This window comes from Cetorhinus maximus, unplaced genomic scaffold (genome assembly GCF_964194155.1).
Source record: "Cetorhinus maximus unplaced genomic scaffold, sCetMax3.hap1.1 HAP1_SCAFFOLD_523, whole genome shotgun sequence".
Lineage (NCBI taxonomy): Eukaryota > Metazoa > Chordata > Chondrichthyes > Lamniformes > Cetorhinidae > Cetorhinus > Cetorhinus maximus.
The window spans coordinates 137,356-157,886 of record NW_027596465.1 but is presented as its reverse complement, the minus strand read 5'-3'; the positions used below and the strand labels follow the sequence as shown (position 1 = coordinate 157,886).

Genomic DNA, 20,531 nt, shown 5'->3' with positions numbered 1-20,531 from the left:
AGATTTATAATACAGAGACGGCTTCAATTATATATAAAGTATACACAGACCCACAGGAGCAGCAGTGTAAACCCGACAAACACACATAGGCAGTGTGGGCCTTACACACACACGTGAGTAGTGAATGTTATATACAGCAACATTTCTCTCTGACTCATTCACACTCACACACCTCGCTCACACACACACACCGCGCTCACACACACACACAGCTCAGCCACTTGCAAACATGCCCATGGGTGTTAGAATGGAGCAGTTAAGCACAGGGTTGGCACAGCTCAGTGTGAGCGAGGTATCCGATCCCTCTGCTAGCCAGGACCTTCATCACTTGTGCCTTTTGCCGATCTTCGAGCAGTGGGCCTGCACCTGAGGCAGGAGGAAGCCTGGGCGAGGTTGCAGGGCCTTGTCCAGTCCGGGTATCAAGTAGTAGCTGATGAGGGGGACGGGTTGGTAGAATGTGGCATACTGCACCGGCTTGTGAGGGTACAGAGGCCACGCAGAAGTGCACTGGGAGAAACTTCCAGAAACCTAAGGGAAAAAATTATTGAATCAATTAAACATGACAAATCACACACACAAGCTCCATTTAATCCCCAGCCCCGTCTCCACAGGCCACGTGCAAGGACCTGCATTTCTCTAGCACCTTTCCCCACCTCAGGACGTCCCAAAGTGTTTCACAGCCAATGAAGTAATTTATGTGAAGTGTGGTCACTGTTGTAAATAGAGGAAATGTGGGCAGCCAACTATTGCACAGCCAGTTCCCACAGATAGAAAGAGAGACAGACTGTGTTCGGGAGGGAGTGAGTGAGTTTAGGGAGGGAATTCCAGAGTTTAGGGCCCCCAGGCAGCTGAAGACATGGCCGCCAATGGCAGAGCGATGCGAAGCGGGGGATGGTCAAGAGGCCGGAATTGGAGGAGCGCAGAGATCTCGGAGGGTTGTAGGGGCTGGAAGAGGTTACAGAGATAGGGAGGGTTGTAGGGGCTGGAGGAGATTACGGAGATAGGGTGGGTTGTAGGGGCTGGAGGGGGTTACAGAGATAGGGTTGTAGGGGCTGGAGGAGGTTACAGAGATAGGGAGGGTTGTAGGGGTTGGAAAAAGTTACAGAGATAGGGTTGTAGGGGCTGGAGGAGGTTACAGAGATAGGGATGGTTGGGGCTGGAGGAGGTTATGGCGATAGGGAGGGTTGGGGCTGGAGGAGTTTATGGTGATAGGGAGGGTTGTAGTTGCTGGAGGAGGTTACAGAGATAGGGTTGTAGGGGCTGGAGGAGGTTACAGAGATAGGGTTGTAGGGGCTGGAGGAGGTTACAGAGATAGGGTTGTAGGGGCTGGTGGAGATTACGGAGATAGGGAGGGTTGGGGCTGGAGGAGGTTATGGTGATAGGGAGGGTTGTAGGTGCTGGAGGAGGTTACAGAGATAGGGTTGTAGGGGCTGGTGGAGGTTACAGAGATAGGGTTGTAGGGGCTGGAGGAGATTACGGAGATAGGGAGGGTTCCAGGGGTTTATAGAAATAGGGAGGGGTGAGGAAGGATTTGAAATAAGGATGAAATTTTTTTTTAAAAACGGAGGCGTTGCTGGACCAGGAGCCAGTGTAGGTCAGTGAGCGACAGGATAGTGATGGGTGAACGGGACTCAATGTGAGTTGGGTCTGGGGTCAGTTGAGTTTTTGATGAGTTTCCAGGGGTAGAAGGTGGGAGATCGGCCCGGAGAGTATTGGAACCATTCACTCCGACCCCTCCCAGCACTGGGTGCTCAATGTTCTCTTTACCTTGCCAGTAGCTTCAGCTGTTTTTGCTGCAGTTTCCTACACTGTTTGACCTTTGGCATGTTCCCCTTCATCTGACGAAGTCTCCGAGTGGCAGTCAGGTGTGCTGCACTCCGAGGACGCGCTGCCTTGCTCAGAGTCTAACGACGCCGCCCTCCTGGAGTCTTGTCCAAACTGAGCGACAGTGAAAGGCAGACTCCCATCACTACACCTGCAGGAATTTCAAATGAAGATTTAGTGGGAATCGGGTCAGGCAGCAACACGCGAGACACAGCCACTAACAACCTGGTATAAACAACAAACACCCACACAAACTGGCAGAACACAGCCGAGGGAAGGTTTACCGTACAGTGAAGGAGAGACAGAGAGCACACCAGTGAGAGAGAGAGACAGACAGACACAATTCCCCCTTTGGAAGTTCCTGTTGAATCTGCATCCACCGCCCTTTCAGGCAGCGCCATCCAGATCACAACAACTCGCTGTGTAAAAAAAATTCTCATCTCCCCCTCTGGTTCCGATTCCCTTCAATCTGTGTCCCTCTGGTTACCGACCCTCCTGCCACTGGAAACACTTTCTCCTTATTGACTCTATCCAAACCCCCTCATGATTTTGAACGTCTCGATTCAATCTCCCCCTTAACCTTCTCTGCTCTAAGGAGAACAATCCCAGCTTCCCCAGTCTCTCCACATGAACTGAAGTCCCTCTTCCCTGGCGCCATTCGAGTCAATCTCCCCCTCACCCTCCCCAAGGCCTCGCCTTCCCTCCTAAAGTGTGAGGCAGTCGGAATCGGACACAATTCTCCAGATGAGCTCCTTGTGTTTGTCTCTGCGGTGACTGTGTTGCTAAACCGTCCAGGTGAAGACTTACCTGCAGCACACCTCCTGGGGATCAATCCACAACGTAATCTCTTTGGGCAGTCTCAACTGGTTATATTCCAGATCACAGTCTTGACAAGCGAGCAACAAGGATGGGTCTGCTTTATGTTTCCTGTTTATCCGAATGCATCTACCAGGGAGAGAAAAAATATACTGAAGGATCCAAGAGGACAGACATTAGACCATCCAGAAGCCTACTGGCCCTTTTCCCAAGTTGTACCAAGTCCTGTTCAGCCTTCACCCCGTCACTCACTGACATACATTAGCTCCCAGTCCAACAACGCCTCCATTTTAAAACTTTCATCCTTGTTTTCAAAACTGTCCCCACAACCCTCCCTATCTCTGTAACCTCCTCCAGTCCCTACAACCCTCCGCATCTCTGTAACCTCCTCCAGTCCCTACAACCCTCCCTATCTCTGTAACCTCCTCCAGTCCCTACAACACTCCCTATCTCTGTAACCTCCTCCAGTCCCCACAACTCTCCCTATCTTTGTAACCTCCTCCAGTCCCTACAACACTCCCTATCTCTGTAACCTCCTCCAGTCCCTACAACCCTCCCTATCTCTGTAACCTCCTCCAGTCCACACAACCCTCCCCATCTCTGTAACCTCCTCCAGCCCCTACAACTCTCCCTATCTCTGTAACCTCCTCCAGTCCCTACAACCCTCCCTATCTCTGTAACCTGCTCCAGTCCCTACAACCCTCCCCATCTCTGTAACCTCCTCCAGTCCCTACAACCCTCCCTATCTCTGTAACCTCCTCCAGCTTCTATAACCCTCTCTATCCCTGTAACCTCCACCAGCCCCTACAACCCTCCTTAACTCTGTAACCTCCTCAAGTCCCTACAACCTTCCCTATCTCTGTAACCTCCTCCAGTCCCTACAACCCTCCCTATCTCTGTAACCTCCTCCAGTCCCTACAACCCTCCCTATCTCTGTAACCTCCTCCAGCCCCTACAACCCTCCCCATCTCTGTAACCTCCTCCAGCCCCCACAACCCTCCATATCTCTGTAACCTTCTCCAGCCCTTACAACCCTCCCTATCTCTATAACCTCCTCCAGCCCCTACAACCCTCCCTATCTCTGTAACCTCCTCCAGCCCCTACAACCCTCCCTATCTCTGTAACCTCCTCCAGCCCCTACAACCCTCCCTATCTCTGTAATCTCCTCCAAGTTTCTATAACCCTCCCTATCTCTGTAACCTCCTCCAGCCTGACAACCCTCCCTATCTCTGTAACCTCCTCCAGCCCCTACAACCCTCCCTATCTCTGTAACCTCCTCCAGCCCCTACAACCCTCCCTATCTCTGTAACCTCCTCCAGCCCCTACAACCCTATCTATCTCTGTAACTTCCTCCAAGTTTCTATAACCCTCCCTATCTCTGTAACCTCCTCCAGCCCCTACAACCCTCCCTATCTCTGTAACTTCCTCCAAGTTTCTATACCCCTCCCTATCTCTGTAACCTCCTCCAGGCCGACAACCCTCCAAAATCTCTGCCTTCCTCCAATTGCAGCCCCTTGAGCATCCCCTGATTTCCATCGCTCCACCATTGGTGGCCGTGCCTTCAGCTGCCTGTGGCCCTAAACTCTGGAATTCCCTCCCGAGACCTCTCCACCTCTATCTCCCTTCCTTTAAGATGCCCCTAAAATTTCATTGTATCAGCTTTAAAGGGGCTTTAAGCGGTTCAGCTGCTCATCCAAATTTAAAACTGAGCAGCGGCGCCCCCAGGTGGGGAAAGTGCGGTATTGCAGGGACAACTTCGAGCAACTTTCAAAACAAAGACAATCAATGAACTCTCTCCCCCATCCCCACCGCCTTTCCGATCCCCCTTTTCTCCAATAATTTATATAGATTTTTCTTTTCCCACTATTTCCATTATTTTTAAATTTATTTCCATCAATTGTTTTATCTCTTACCTTCTAGCCTATTTCGATCCCTTCCCCCCACCCCACCCCCACTAGGGCTACCTGGGACCTTGCTCGTCCTGCTTTCTACCCTTAATGTCCCCATTAGCACATCCCTTAGATAATATCACCACCGTCACCACCTCTTTGCCCTTTAGTCTATGACATCTTTTGGCTATCTCCACTTTATCACTGGCCCTCTATCCAGCTGTACCTGTCCCACCCCCTCTTAAACCACCTTATATTTCACCTCTTTTCTATTTTTCCTTAGTTCTTTTGAAGAATCATACGGACTCGAAACGTTAACTGTTTTCCTCTCCGCAGATGCTGCCAGACCTGCTGAGTTATTCCAGGTTTTTTTGTTTTTGTTTTGGATTTCCAGCATCTGCAGTTTTTTGTTTTTTTTCAAAACAAAGACTTGCATTTCTCTGGCGCCTTCACCACCCCAGGATGTCCCAAAACCTTTCACAGCCAATGAAATACTTATTCAAAAGTATGTTCACTGTGTAATGTCGGAGACGTTGCGGCCAATTTGTGCACAGCAAGCTCCCACAAACATTAAGGTGATAATGACCCAGATCATCTGTTTTTTTAGTGATGTTGGTTGAGGGGTAAATATGACTGAAAAATTTGACTGAACCCCTTTAATACAGGAACTAGACTCTGGGTCTATCTGACTAAAACCCTTTAATACAGGAACCAGACACTGGGTATATCTGACTGAACCCATTTAATACAGGAACCAGACTCTGGGTTTATCTGACTGAACCCCTTTAATACAGGAACCAGACTCTGGGTTTATCTGACTGAACCCCTTTAATGCAGGAACCAGACTCTGAGTTTATCTGACCGAACCAATTTAATACAGGTACCAGCCTCTGTGTTTATCTGTCTGAACCCCTTTAAAACAGGAACCAGAGACTGGGTTTATCTGACTGTAACCCTTTATTACAGGAACCAGAGTCTGGGTTTATCTGACTGAACCCCTTAAATACAGGAACCAGTCTCTGGGTTTGTCTGACTGAAACCCTTTAATACAGGAACCAGACTCTGGGTTTATCTGACTGAACCCCTTTAATACAGGAACCAGAGTCTGGGTTTATCTGACTGAACCCCTTTAATACAGGAACCAGAGTCTGGGTTTATCTGACTTAACCTCTTTAATACACGAATCCTGACTCTGGGTTTATCTGACTGAACCCCTTTAATACAGGAACCAGACTCTGGGTTTATCTGTCTGAACCCCTTTAATACAGGAACCAGACTCTGTGTTTATCTGACTGAACCCCTTTAATACTGGAACCAGACTCTGGGTTTATCTGTCTGAACCCCTTTAATACAGGAACCAGGCACTGGGTTTATCTGCCTGAACCCCATTAATACAGGAACCAGACTCTGGGTTTATCTGACTGAACACCTTTAATACAGGAACCACACTCTGGGTTGATCTGATTGAACCCCTTTAATACAGGAACCAGACGCTGGGTATATCTGACTGAACCCCTTTAGTACAGGAACAAGGCTCTGGGTTTATCTGACTGAACCCCTTTAATACAGGAACCAGACTCTGGGTTTATCTGACGGAACCCCTTTAATACAGGAACCAGATTCGGGGTATATCTCCCTGAACCCCTTTAATACAGGAACCAGACTCTGGGTTTATCTGACTGAACCCCTTTAATACAGGAACCAGACTCTGGGTTTATCTGACTGAACACCTTTAATACAGGAACCAGACTCTGGGTTTATCTGACTGAACCCATTTAATACAGGAAACAGTCTCTGGGTTTATCTGACTGAACCCCTTTAATACAGGAACCAGACTCTGGGTATATCTGACTGAACCCCTTTAATACAGGAAGCAGACTCTATATATTTCTGACTGAACCCCTTTAATACAGGAACCAGACTCTGGGTATATCTGCCTGAACCCCTTTAATACAGGAACCAGACTCTGGGTTTATCTGACTGAACCCCTTTAATAAGGAACCAGACACTGGGTTTATCTGATTGAACCCCTTTAATACAGGAACCAGACTCTGGGTCTATCTGACTGAACCCCTTTAATACAGGAACCAGACTCTGGGTCTATCTGACTGAACCCCTTTAATACAGGAACCAGACTCTGGGTCTATCTGACTGAACCCCTTTAATACAGGAACCAGACAGCGGGTATATCTGACTGAACCCCTTTAATACAGGAACCAGACTCTGGGTTTATCTGGCTGAACCCCTTTAATACAGGAACCAGACTCTCGGTTTATCTGACTGAACCCCTTTAATGCAGGAACCAGACTCTGAGTTTATGTGACTGAACCCCTTTAATACAGGTACCAGACTCTGGGTTTATCTGTCTGAACCCCTTTAAAACAGGTACCAGAGTCTGGGTTTATCTGACTGTACCCCTTTAATACAGGAACCAGAGTCTGGGTTTATCTGACTGAACCCCTTTAATACAGGAACCAGTCTCTGGGTTTATCTGACTGAACCCCTTTAATACAGGAACCAGACTCTGGGTATATCTGACTGAACCCTTTTAATACAGGAACCAGAGTCTGGGTTAATCTGACTGAACCCCTTTAATACAGGAACCAGAGTCTGGGTTTATCTGACTGAACCTCTTAAATACAGAAAACAGACTCTGGGTTTATCTGACTGAACCCCTTTAATACAGGAACCAGACTCTGGGTTTATCTGCCTGAACCCCTTTAATACAGGAACCAGACTCTGTGTTTATCTGACTGAACCCCTTTAATACTGGAACCAGACTCTGGGTTTATCTGTCTGAACCCCTTTAATACAGGAAGCAGGCACTGGGTTTATCTGACTGAACCCCATTAATACAGGTACAAGACTCTGGGTTTATCTGACTGAACCCCTCTAATACAGGAACCACACTCTGGGTTTATCTGATTGAACCCCTTTAATACTGGAACCAGACGGTGGGTATATCTGACTGAACCCCTTTAGTACAGGAACCAGGCTCTGGGTTTATCTGAATGAACCACTTTAATACAGGAACCAGACTCTGGGTTTATCTGACTGAACCCCTTTAATACAGGAACCAGATTCTGGGTATATCTCCCTGAACCCCTTTAATACAGGAACCAGACTCTGGGTTTATCTGACTGAACCCCTTTAATACAGGAACCATACTCTGGGTTTATCTGACTGAACCCCTTTAATACAGGAACCAGACTCTGGGTTTATCTGACTGAACCCCTTTAATACAGGAACCAGACTCTGGGTTTATCTGACTGAACCCCTTTAATGCAGGAACCAGACTCTGAGTTTATCTGACTGAACCCCTTTAATACAGGTACCAGACTCTGTGTTTATCTGTCTGAACCACTTTAAAACAGGAACCAGAGTCTGGGTTTATCTGACTGTACCCCTTTATTACAGGAACCAGAGTCTGGGTTTATCTGACTGAACCCCTTTAATACAGGAACCAGACTCTGGGTTTATCTGACTGAACCCATTTAATACAGGAAACAGTCTCTGGGTTTATCTGACTGAACCCCTTTAATACAGGATCCAGACTCTGGGTATATCTGACTGAACCCCTTTAATACAGGAACCAGACTCTGGGTATATCTGCCTGAACCCCTTTAATACAGGAACCAGACTCTGGGTCTATCAGACTGAACCCCTTTAATACAGGAACCAGACACCGGGTATATCTGACTGAACCCCTTTAATAAGGAACCAGACACTGGGTTTATCTGATTGAACCCCTTTAATACAGGAACCAGACTCTGGGTCTATCTGACTAAACCCCTTTAATACAGGAACCAGACTCTGGGTATATCTGACTGAACCCCTTTAATACAGGAACCAGACTCTGGGTCTATCAGACTGAACCCCTTTAATACAGGAACCAGACACCGGGTATATCTGACTGAACCCCTTTAATACAGGAACCAGACTCTGGGTTTATCTGACTGAACACCTTTAATACAGGAACCAGACTCTCGGTTTATCTAACTGAACCCCTTTAATGCAGGAACCATACTCTGAGTTTATGTGACTGAACCCCTTTAATACAGGTACCAGACTCTGGGTTTATCTGTCTGAACCCCTTTAAAACAGGTACCAAAGTCTGGGTTTATCTGACTGTTCCCCTTTAATACAGGAACCAGAGTCTGGGTTTATCTGACTGAACCCCTTTAATTAAGGAACCAGTCTCTGGGTTTATCTGACTGAACCCCTTTAATACAGGAACCAGATTCTGGGTATATCTGACTGAACCCTTTTAATACAGGAACCAGAGTCTGGGTTTATCTGACTGAACCCCTTTAATACAGGAACCAGAGTCTGGGTTTATCTGACTGAACCTCTTAAATACAGAAACCAGACTCTGGGTTTATCTGACTGAACCCCTTTAATACAGGAACCAGACTCTGGGTTTATCTGTCTGAAAACCTTTAATACAGGAACCAGACTCTGTGTTTATCTGACTGAACCCCTTTAGTACTGGAACCAGACTCTGGGTTTATCTGTCTGAACCCCTTTAATACAGGAACCAGGCACTGGGTTTATCTGACTGAACCCCATTAATACAGGTACCAGACTCTGGGTTTATCTGACTGAACCCCTCTAATACAGGAACCACACTCTGGGTTTATCTGATTGAACCCCTTTAATACAGGAACCAGACGGTGGGTATATCTGACTGAACCCCTTTAGTACAGGAACCAGGCTCTGGGTTTATCTGACTGAACCCCTTTAATACAGGAACCAGACACTGGGTTTATCTGACTGAACCCCTTTAATACAGGAACCAGATTCTGGGTATATCTCCCTGAACCCCTTTAATACAGGAACCAGACTCTGGGTTTATCTGACTGAACCCCTTTAATACAGGAACCAGACTCTGGGTTTATCTGACTGAACCCCTTTAATACAGGAACCAGACTCTGGGTTTATCTGACTGAACCCCTTTAATACAGGAACCAGACTCTGGGTTTATCTGACTGAAGCCCTTTAATGCAGGAACCAGACTCTGAGTTTATCTGACTGAACCCCTTTAATACAGGTACCAGACTCTGTGTTTATCTGTCTGAACCCCTTTAAAACAGGAACCAGAGTCTGGGTTTATCTGACTGTACCCCTTTATTACAGGAACCAGAGTCTGGGTTTATCTGACTGAACCCCTTTAATACAGGAACCAGTCTCTGGGTTTTTCTGACTGAACCCCTTTAATAGAGGAACCAGACTCTGGGTTTATCTGACTGAACCCCTTTAATACAGGAACCAGAGTCTGGGTTTATCTGACTGAACCCCTTTAATACAGGAACCAGAGTCTGGGTTTATCTGACTGAACCTCTTTAATACAGGAATCCTGACTCTGGGTTTATCTGACTGAACCCCTTTAATACAGGAACCAGGCTCTGGGTTTATCTGTCTGAACCCCTTTAATACAGGAACCAGGCTCTGTGTTTATCTGACTGAACCCCTTTAATACAGGAACCAGAGTCTGGGTTTATCTGACGGAACCCCTTTAATACAGGAACCAGATTCGGGGTATATCTCCCTGAACCCCTTTAATACAGGAACCAGACTCTGGGTTTATCTGACTGAACCCCTTTAATACAGGAACCAGACTCTGGGTTTATCTGACTGAACCCCTTTAATACAGGCACCAGACTCTGGGTTTATCTGACTGAACCCATTTAATACAGGAAACAGTCTCTGGGTTTATCTGACTGAACCCCTTTAATACAGGAACCAGACTCTGGGTTTATCTGACTGAACCCCTTTAATACAGGAACCAGACTCTTGGTTTATCTGACTGAACCCATTTAATACAGGAAACAGTCTCTGGGTTTATCTGACTGAACCCCTTTAATACAGGAACCAGACTCTGGGTATATCTGACTGAACCCCTTTAATACAGGAACCAGACTCTATATATTTCTGACTGAACCCCTTTAATACAGGAACCAGACTCTGGGTATATCTGCCTGAACCCCTTTAACACAGGAACCAGACTCTGGGTATATCTGACTGAACCCCTTTAATACAGGAACCAGACTCTGGGTCTATCTGACTGAACCCCTTTAATACAGGAACCAGACACCGGGTATATCTGACTGAACCCCTTTAATACAGGAACCAGACTCTGGGTTTATCTGACTGAACACCTTTAATGCATGAACCAGACTCTCGGTTTATCTGACTGAACCCCTTTAATGCAGGAACCAGACTCTGAGTTTATCTGACTGAACCCATTTAATACAGGAAACAGTCTCTGGGTTTATCTGACTGAACCCCTTAATTACAGGAACCAGACTCTGGGTATATCTGACTGAACCCCTTTAATACAGGAACCAGACTCTGGGTATATCTGCCTGAACCCCTTTAATACAGGAACCAGACTCTGGGTCTATCAGACTGAACCCCTTTAATACAGGAACCAGACACCGGGTATATCTGACTGAACCCCTTTAATAAGGAACCAGACACTGGGTTTATCTTATTGAACCCCTTTAATACAGGAACCAGACTCTGGGTCTATCTGACTAAACCCCTTTAATACAGGAACCAGACTCTGGGTATATCTGACTGAACCCCTTTAATACAGGAACCAGACTCTGGGTCTATCAGACTGAACCCCTTTAATACAGGAACCAGACACCGGGTATATCTGACTGAACCCCTTTAATACAGGAACCAGACTCTGGGTTTATCTGACTGAACCCCTTTAATACAGGAACCAGACTCTCGGTTTATCTGACTGAACCCCTTTAATGCAGGAACCAGACTCTGAGTTTATGTGACTGAACCCCTTTAATACAGGTACCAGACTCTGGGTTTATCTGTCTGAACCCCTTTAAAACAGGTACCAGAGTCTGGGTTTATCTGACTGTACCCCTTTAATACAGGAACCAGAGTCTGGGTTTATCTGACTGAAACCCTTTAATTAAGGAACCAGTCTCTGGGTTTATCTGACTGAACCCCTTTAATACAGGAATCAGACTCTGGGTATATCTGACTGAACCCTTTTAATGCAGGAACCAGAGTCTGGGTTTATCTGACTGAACCCCTTTAATACAGGAACCAGAGTCTGGGTTTATCTGACTGAACCTCTTAAATACAGAAACCAGACTCTGGGTTTATCTGACTGAACCCCTTTAATACAGGAACCAGACTCTGGGTTTATCTGTCTGAACCCCTTTAATACAGGAACCAGACTCTGTGTTTATCTGACTGAACCCCTTTAATACTGGAACCAGACTCTGGGTTTATCTGACTGAACCCCTCTAATACAGGAACCACACTCTGGGTTTATCTGATTGAACCCCTTTAATACAGGTACCAGACGGTGGGTATATCTGACTGAACCCCTTTAGTACAGGAACCAGGCTCTGGGTTTATCTGACTGAACCCCTTTAATACAGGAACCAGACTCTGGGTTTATCTGACTGAACCCCTTTAATACAGGAACCAGATTCTGGGTATATCTCCCTGAACCCCTTTAATACAGGAACCAGACTCTGGGTTTATCTGACTGAAACCCTTTAATACAGGAACCAGACTCTCGGTTTATCTGACTGAACCCCTTTAATGCAGGAACCAGACTCTGAGTTTATGTGACTGAACCCCTTTAATACAGGTACCAGACTCTGGGTTTATCTGTCTGAACCCCTTTAAAACAGGTACCAGAGTCTGGGTTTATCTGACTGTACCCCTTTAATACAGGAACCAGAGTCTGGGTTTATCTGACTGAAACCCTTTAATTAAGGAACCAGTCTCTGGGTTTATCTGACTGAACCCCTTTAATACAGGAACCAGACTCTGGGTATATCTGACTGAACCCTTTTAATGCAGGAACCAGAGTCTGGGTTTATCTGACTGAACCCCTTTAATACAGGAACCAGAGTCTGGGTTTATCTGACTGAACCTCTTAAATACAGAAACCAGACTCTGGGTTTATCTGACTGAACCCCTTTAATACAGGAACCAGACTCTGGGTTTATCTGTCTGAACCCCTTTAATACAGGAACCAGACTCTGTGTTTATCTGACTGAACCCCTTTAATACTGGAACCAGACTCTGGGTTTATCTGACTGAACCCCTCTAATACAGGAACCACACTCTGGGTTTATCTGATTGAACCCCTTTAATACAGGAACCAGACGGTGGGTATATCTGACTGAACCCCTTTAGTACAGGAACCAGGCTCTGGGTTTATCTGACTGAACCCCTTTAATACAGGAACCAGACTCTGGGTTTATCTGACTGAACCCCTTTAATACAGGAACCAGATTCTGGGTATATCTCCCTGAACCCCTTTAATACAGGAACCAGACTCTGGGTTTATCTGACTGAAACCCTTTAATACAGGAACCAGACTCTGGGTTTATCTGACTGAACCCCTTTAATACAGGAACCAGACTCTGGGTTTATCTGACTGAACCCCTTTAATACAGGAACCAGACTCTGGGTTTATCTGACTGAAGCCCTTTAATGCAGGAACCAGACTCTGAGTTTATCTGACTGAACCCCTTTAATACAGGTACCAGACTCTGTGTTTATCTGCCTGAACCCCTTTAAAACAGGAACCAGAGTCTGGGTTTATCTGACTGTACCCCTTTATTACAGGAACCAGAGTCTGGGTTTATCTGACTGAACCCCTTTAATACAGGAACCAGTCTCTGGGTTTTTCTGACTGAACCCCTTTAATACAGGAACCAGACTCTGGGTTTATCTGACTGAACCCCTTTAATACAGGAACCAGAGTCTGGGTTTATCTGACTGAACCCCTTTAATACAGGAACCAGAGTCTGGGTTTATCTGACTGAACCTCTTTAATACAGGAATCCTGACTCTGGGTTTATCTGACTGAACCCCTTTAATACAGGAACCAGACTCTGGGTTTATCTGTCTGAACCCCTTTAATACAGGAACCAGGCTCTGTGTTTATCTGACTGAACCCCTTAAATACAGGAACCAGAGTCTGGGTTTATCTGACGGAACCCCTTTAATACAGGAACCAGATTCGGGGTATATCTCCCTGAACCCCTTTAATACAGGAACCAGACTCTGGGTTTATCTGACTGAACCCCTTTAATACAGGAACCAGACTCTGGGTTTATCTGCCTGAACCCCTTTAATACAGGAACCAGACTCTGGGTTTATCTGACTGAACCCATTTAATACAGGAAACAGTCTCTGGGTTTATCTGACTGAACCCCTTTAATACAGGAACCAGACTCTGGGTTTATCTGACTGAACCCCTTTAATACAGGAAGCAGACTCTTGGTTTATCTGAGTGAACCCATTTAATACAGGAAAAAGTCTCTGGGTTTATCTGACTGAACCCCTTTAATACAGGAACCAGACTCTGGGTATATCTGACTGAACCCCTTTAATACAGGAACCAGACTCTATATATTTCTGACTGAACCCCTTTAATACAGGAACCAGACTCTGGGTATATCTGCCTGAACCCCTTTAATACAGGAACCAGACTCTGGGTTTATCTGACTGAACCCCTTTAATAAGGAACCAGACACTGGGTTTATCTGATTGAACCCCTTTAATACAGGAACTAGACTCTGGGTCTATCTGACTGAACCCCTTTAATACAGGAACCAGACTCTGGGTATATCTGACTGAACCCCTTTAATACAGGAACCAGACTCTGGGTCTATCTGACTGAACCCCTTTAATACAGGAACCAGACACCGGGTATATCTGACTGAACCCCTTTAATACAGGAACCAGACTCTGGGTTTATCTGACTGAACACCTTTAATACATGAACCAGACTCTCGGTTTATCTGACTGAACCCCTTTAATGCAGGAACCAGACTCTGAGTTTATGTGACTGAACCCCTTTAATACAGGTACCAGACTCTGGGTTTATCTGTCTGAACCCCTTTAAAACAGGTACCAGAGTCTGGGTTTATCTGACTGAACCACTTTAATACAGGAACCAGGCACTGGGTTTATCTGACTGAACCCCATTAATACAGGAATCAGACTCTGGGTTTATCTGACTGAACCCCTTGAATACAGGAACCAGACACTGGGTTTATCTGACTGAACCCCTTTAATACAGGAACAAGACTCTGGGTTCATCTCTCTGAACCCCTTTAATAAAGGAACAAGATTCTGGTTTTATCTGACTGAACCCCCTTAATACAGTAACCAGACTCAGGGTTTATCTGAATGAACCCCTTTAACACAGGAACCAGACTCTGGGTTTATTCTCACTGAACCCCTTTAATACAGGAACGAATCACTTGGTTTATCTGACTGAACCCCTTTAATACAGGAAACGGATTCTGTGTTTATCTGTCTGAACCCCTTTAATACAGGAACCAGACTCTGGGTATATCTGACTGAACCCCTTTAATACAGGAACCAGACTCTAGGTTTATTCTCGCTGAACCCCTTTAAGACAGGAACCAGGCACTGGGTTTATTCTCACTGAACGCCTTTAATACTGAAATCAGGCTCTGGGTATATCTGTCTGAACCCCTTAAATACATGATCAAGACGCTGAGTTTATCTGACTGAACCCCTTTTATACAGGACCCAGACTGTGGGTTTATCTGACTGAACCCCTTTAATACAGGAATTAGACTCTGGGTTTATCTGACTGAACCCCTTTAATACAGGAACCAGACTCTGGGTTTATTCTCACTGAACGCCTTTAATACAAAAACCAGGCTCTGGGTATATCTGACTGAACCCCATTAATAAAGGAATTAGACTCTGGGATTATCTGACTGAACCCCTTTAATACAGGAACCAGACTCTGGGTTTATCTGACTGAAATCCTTTAATACAGGATCCAGACTCTGGCTTTATCTGATTGAACCCCGCTAATACAGGAACCAGACTCTGGGTTTACTCTCACTGAACCCCTTTAACACAGGAACCAGGCACTGGGTTTATCTGACTGAACCCCATTAATACAGGAATCTGACTCTGGGTTTATCTGACTGAACCACTTGAACACAGGAACTAGACTCTGGGTTTATCTGACTAAACCCCTTTAATGCAGAAACCAGGCTCTGAGTTTATTCTCACTGATCCCCTTTAATACAGGAACAAGACTCTGGGTTTATCTGGCTGAACCCCTTTAATACAGGAACCAGACTCTGGGACTATCTGACTGAACCCCTTTAATACAGGAACCATGACTCTGAGTTTATCTGACTGAATCACTTTAATACAGGACCCAGACTCTGGGTTTATCTGACTGAACACCTTTAATAGAGGAACCAGACTCTGGGTTTATCTGACTAAACCCCTTTAATACAGGAAACAGACTCTGGGTTTATCTGTGTGAACCCCTTTAATACAGAAACCAGGCTCTGGGTATATCTGGCTGAACCCCTTTAATACAGGAACCAGACTCTAGGTTTATTCTCGCTGAACCCCTTTAAGACAGAAACCAGGCACTGGGTATATTCTCACTGAACGCCTTTAATACTGAAATCATGCTCTGGGTATATCTGTCTGAACCCCTTAAATACAGATACAAGACTCAGGGTTTATCTGACTGAACCCCTTTTATACAGGAACCAGACAGTGGCTTTATCTGACTGAACCCCTTTAATACAGGAATTAGACTCTGGGTTAATTCTCACTGAACGCCTTTAATACAGGAACCAGGCACTGGGTTTATCTGACTGAACCCCATTAATACAGGAATCTGACTCTGGGTTTATCTGACTGAACCCCTTGAATACAGGAACTAGACTCTGGGTATATCTGACTAAACCCCATTAATGCAGGAACAAGACTCTGAGTTTATTCTCACTGAACCCCTTTAATACAGGAACAAGACTCTGGGTTTATCTGGCTGAACCCCTTTAATAAAGGAACCAGACTCTGGGACTATCTGACTGAACCCCTTTAATACAGGAACCATGACTCTGAGTTTATCTGACTGAATCACTTTAATACAGGACCCAGACTCTGGGTTTATCTGACTGAACACCTTAAATAGAGGAACCAGACTCTGGGTTTATCTGACTAAACCCCTTTAATACAGGAAACAGACTCTGGGTTTATCTGGCTGAACCCCTTTAATACAGGAACCAGACTCTGGGTTTACTCTCACTGAACCCCTTTAACACAGGAACCAGGCACTGGGTTTATCTGACTGAACCCCATTAATACAGGAATCTGACTCTGGGTTTATCTGACTGAACCCCTTGAATACAGGAATCAGACACTGGGTTTATCTGAATGAACCCCGTTAAAACAGGAACAAGACTCTGGGTTTATCTGGCTGATCCCCTTTAATACAGGAACCAGACTCTGGGTATATCTGTCTGAACCCCTTTAATACAGGAACCAGGCTCTGGGTATATCTGACTGAACCCCTTTAATACAGGAACCAGGCTCTGGGTTTATCTGACTGAACATCTTTAATACAGGAACCAGACTGTGGGTTCATCTGACTGAACCCCTTTAATACAGGAACCAGACTCTGCGTCGATCTGACTGAACCCCTTTAATACAGGAACCAGACTCTGGGTTTATCTGACTGAACCCCTTTAATACAGGATCCAGACTCTGGGTTTATCTGATTGAACCCCGCTAATACAGGAACCAGACTCTGGGTTTACTCTCACTGAACCCCTTTAACAAAGGAACCAGGCACTGGGTTTATCTGACTGAACCCCATTAATACAGGAATCTGACTCTGGGATTATCTGACTGAACCCCTTGAATACAGGAACTAGACTCTGGGTTTATCTGACTAAACCCCTTTAATGCAGGAACAAGACTCTGAGTTTATTCTCTCTGAACCCCTTTAATTCAGGAACAAGACTCTGGGTTTATCTTGCTGAACCCCTTTAATACAGGAACCAGACTCTGGGACTATCTGACTGAACCCCTTTAATACAGGAACCATGAATCTGAGTTTATCTGACTGAATCAATTTAATACAGGAAACAGACTCTGGGTTTATCTGTCTGAACCCCTTTAATACAGAAACCAGGCTCTGGGTATATCTGGCTGAACCCCTTTAATACAGGAACCAGACTCTGGGTTTACTCTCACTGAACCCCTTTAACACAGGAACCAGGCACTGGGTTTATCTGACTGAACCCCATTAATACAGGAATCTGACTCTGGGTTTATCTGACTGAACCCCTTGAATACAGGAACCAGACACTGGGTTTATCTGAATGAACCCCATTAAAACAGGAACAAGACTCTGGGTTTATCTGACTGAACCCCTTTAATACAGGAAACAGACTCTGGGTTTATCTGTCTGAACCCATTTAATACAGGAACCAGGCTCTGGGTATATCTGACTGAACCCCTTTAATACAGGAATCAGGCTCTGGGTTTATCTGACTGAACCTCTTTAATACAGGAACCAGACTGTGGGTTTATCTGACTGAACCCCTTTAATACAGGAACCAGACTCTGCGTCGATCTGACTGAACCCCTTTAATAAAGGAATTAGACTCTGGGATTATCTGACTGAACCCCTTTAATACAGGAACCAGACTCTGGGTTTATCTGACTGAACCCCTTCAATACAGGATCCAGACTCTGGGTTTATCTGATTGAACCCCGCTAATACAGGAACCAGACTCTGGGTTTACTCTCACTGAACCCCTTTAACACAGGAACCAGGCACTGGGTTTATCTGACTGAACCCCATTAATACAGGAATCTGACTCTGGGTTTATCTGACTGAACCCCTTGAATACAGGAACTAGACTCTGGGTTTATCTGACTAAACCCCTTTAATGCAGGAACAAGACTCTGAGTTTATTCTCACTGAACCCCTTTAATACAGGAACAAGACTCTGGGTTTATCTGGCTGAACCCCATTAATACAGGAACCCGACTCTGGGTTTATCTGACTGAACCCCTTTAATACAGGAACCATGACTCTGTGTTTATCTTACTGAATCACTTTAATACAGGAACCAGACTCTGGGTTTATCTGTCTGAACCCCTTTAATACAGAAACCAGGCTCTGGGTATATCTGGCTGAACCCCTTTAATACAGGAACCAGACTCTGGGTTTACTCTCACTGAACCCCTTTAACACAGGAATCTGACTCTGGGTTTATCTGACTGAACCCCTTGAATACAGGAACCAGACACTGGGTTTATCTGAATGAAACACGGGGCCTTGTGACAACAGCACCTGAGCATCAGGATGGAGCGGCTGGAGAGCAAAACCTTCTGGGGAACGGGACTGTCCAGCACCGACTGAGTTTCCCCAGCACTGAGCCTGTGTCAGGGAGGGGAAAATCAGCCCAGAATGGATGATTGTTACATATGAACGTATAACCCTCTGCGCTGTGGAGACTTCCCCCACCAACACCACCACTGCCCTGCGGGTGCCAGCCCTCCCCCCATCTCTCTCTCTCCCCCCCCACACAATGAGGCACCGTGGACTACGTGCTGAGGGATGTAGTGGAGCTTGGGGGCAGCCGCCACAAAGGCGCAATGGGGAAAGGTCGCTGTCTAAGACCTTTCAGCTACAGTGCACCGAGGGGCTGGGAATTGTATAGACCCCTCGGGCTGTACGACTCAGACGGAAAGTGTACAGTGAACACTAAATATATCATCATTGTATTGAAGCACCTCAGAGTGTTAACATGATGTATGTCGATAATGTGAATAGCTTTGCACTGTCTGACTCTCGGTAATGACCATATTGAAATGTCTGTAATATTGATTCCATTGAAACACCTCATGTCCTGTGTGGAAAAGTGGAATATGATTGCATTTTTTGTGATGGTCATTTCGAAATGCCTTGTAATGTTTTTTCAAATATTTTATGAAAGTATATTGTTCCAAATAAAAATTTTGTATTTTATATCTTCAAAATGAAGTCAAAACAGGTCTGTGGGTCTGGATTTTTAATTTCGTATGTTTCCCAGTTGGAGGGGATTCTGATCCTCCAAACAACCCTCAGAGAGAAATTTCTCATTTCTGTCTTAAATGGGCAACCTCTTATTTTTAAACCATGAGCCCCAAGTTCTAGATTCTCCCACAAGAGGAAACATCCTCTCCACATCCACCCTGTCAAGACCCCTCAGGATCTTACTCTTCGAGTCCGTCCAACCCACCCATTTCAGGTATTGGTCTGGTAAACCTTCTCTGAACTGCTTCCAACGCATTTACATCCTTCCTTAAATAAGGAGACCATTCAGTGCTTCCTTGTGGAGATCATAGTTCAGGATTGAAATCAGAATCACTTCCCACTGACAATGAGTCCTTGTCACCAACTTGTCATCAGTGAGTCTGAGATGATAATTTCAGAATATCCAAATCGACAGGAGATCAGGAAAAGGAATTGACCAATTTGGTATTTTAGGGACATTTATTTATTACACTGAATAAGCTCAATAATGTATTGGTACTTACAATTGTATTTTGGACACTATTAAGTTTATACAAAAGTTCCCTGCCTTCCATGATCTTTACTGTCATCAGTGTAGAACATGATCTTGGAGAGTTTCCCAATGCAGCTGCAGTTGGTGGCTTTGGCTTGGTGGGTGCGGGGGGTGGGATTATGAGGTTCGGGACTCTCCCTGGATGAATATCCTGTGTCACCAGCTGCTCTCCTTTGGTGGATCTGGTCAATTCTTCCACAGGACCTCCACGCCTAGAATCGGGGAGAGATTGGTGCCTTCTCTCCACCCAGAAACTGAACTGGACTAGCCATATAAACACTGTGGCTACAAGAGCAGGCCAGGGGCTGGGAATCCTGCGGTGAGTAACTCACCTCCTGACTCCCCAAAGTCTGTCCACCATCTACAAGGCACAAGTCAGGAGTCTCTGATGGAAACTCTCCACTTGCCCTGGATGAGTGTAGCTCCTACAACACTCAAGAAGCTGGACACCGTCCAGGACAAAGCAGCCCGCTTGATGGCACCCCTTTTACAAATATTCACTCTCTCCACTACCGACACACATTTGCAGCAGTATGTACCATCTACAAGATGCACTGGAGAAACTCTGTGACCTCTTCCAAGCCCGTAT

The 20,531-nt window shown here is 45.6% G+C and overlaps 1 protein-coding gene across 1 annotated transcript; it reads right to left on the bottom strand.

Moving 5' to 3' along the window:
- Positions 1-324: 324 nt before the first annotated feature.
- On the bottom strand, positions 325-19,619 carry LOC144673977 (maternal B9.10 protein-like). The gene is made up of 4 exons (XM_078535551.1): positions 19,594-19,619; positions 2,632-2,769; positions 1,810-1,975; positions 325-528 (listed from the first exon to the last, which is right to left on the bottom strand). The coding sequence occupies exons 1-4, from the start codon at positions 19,617-19,619 to the stop codon at positions 325-327; spliced, it is 534 nt and encodes a 177-aa protein (XP_078391677.1).
- Between the last annotated feature and the right edge of the window lie 912 nt (positions 19,620-20,531).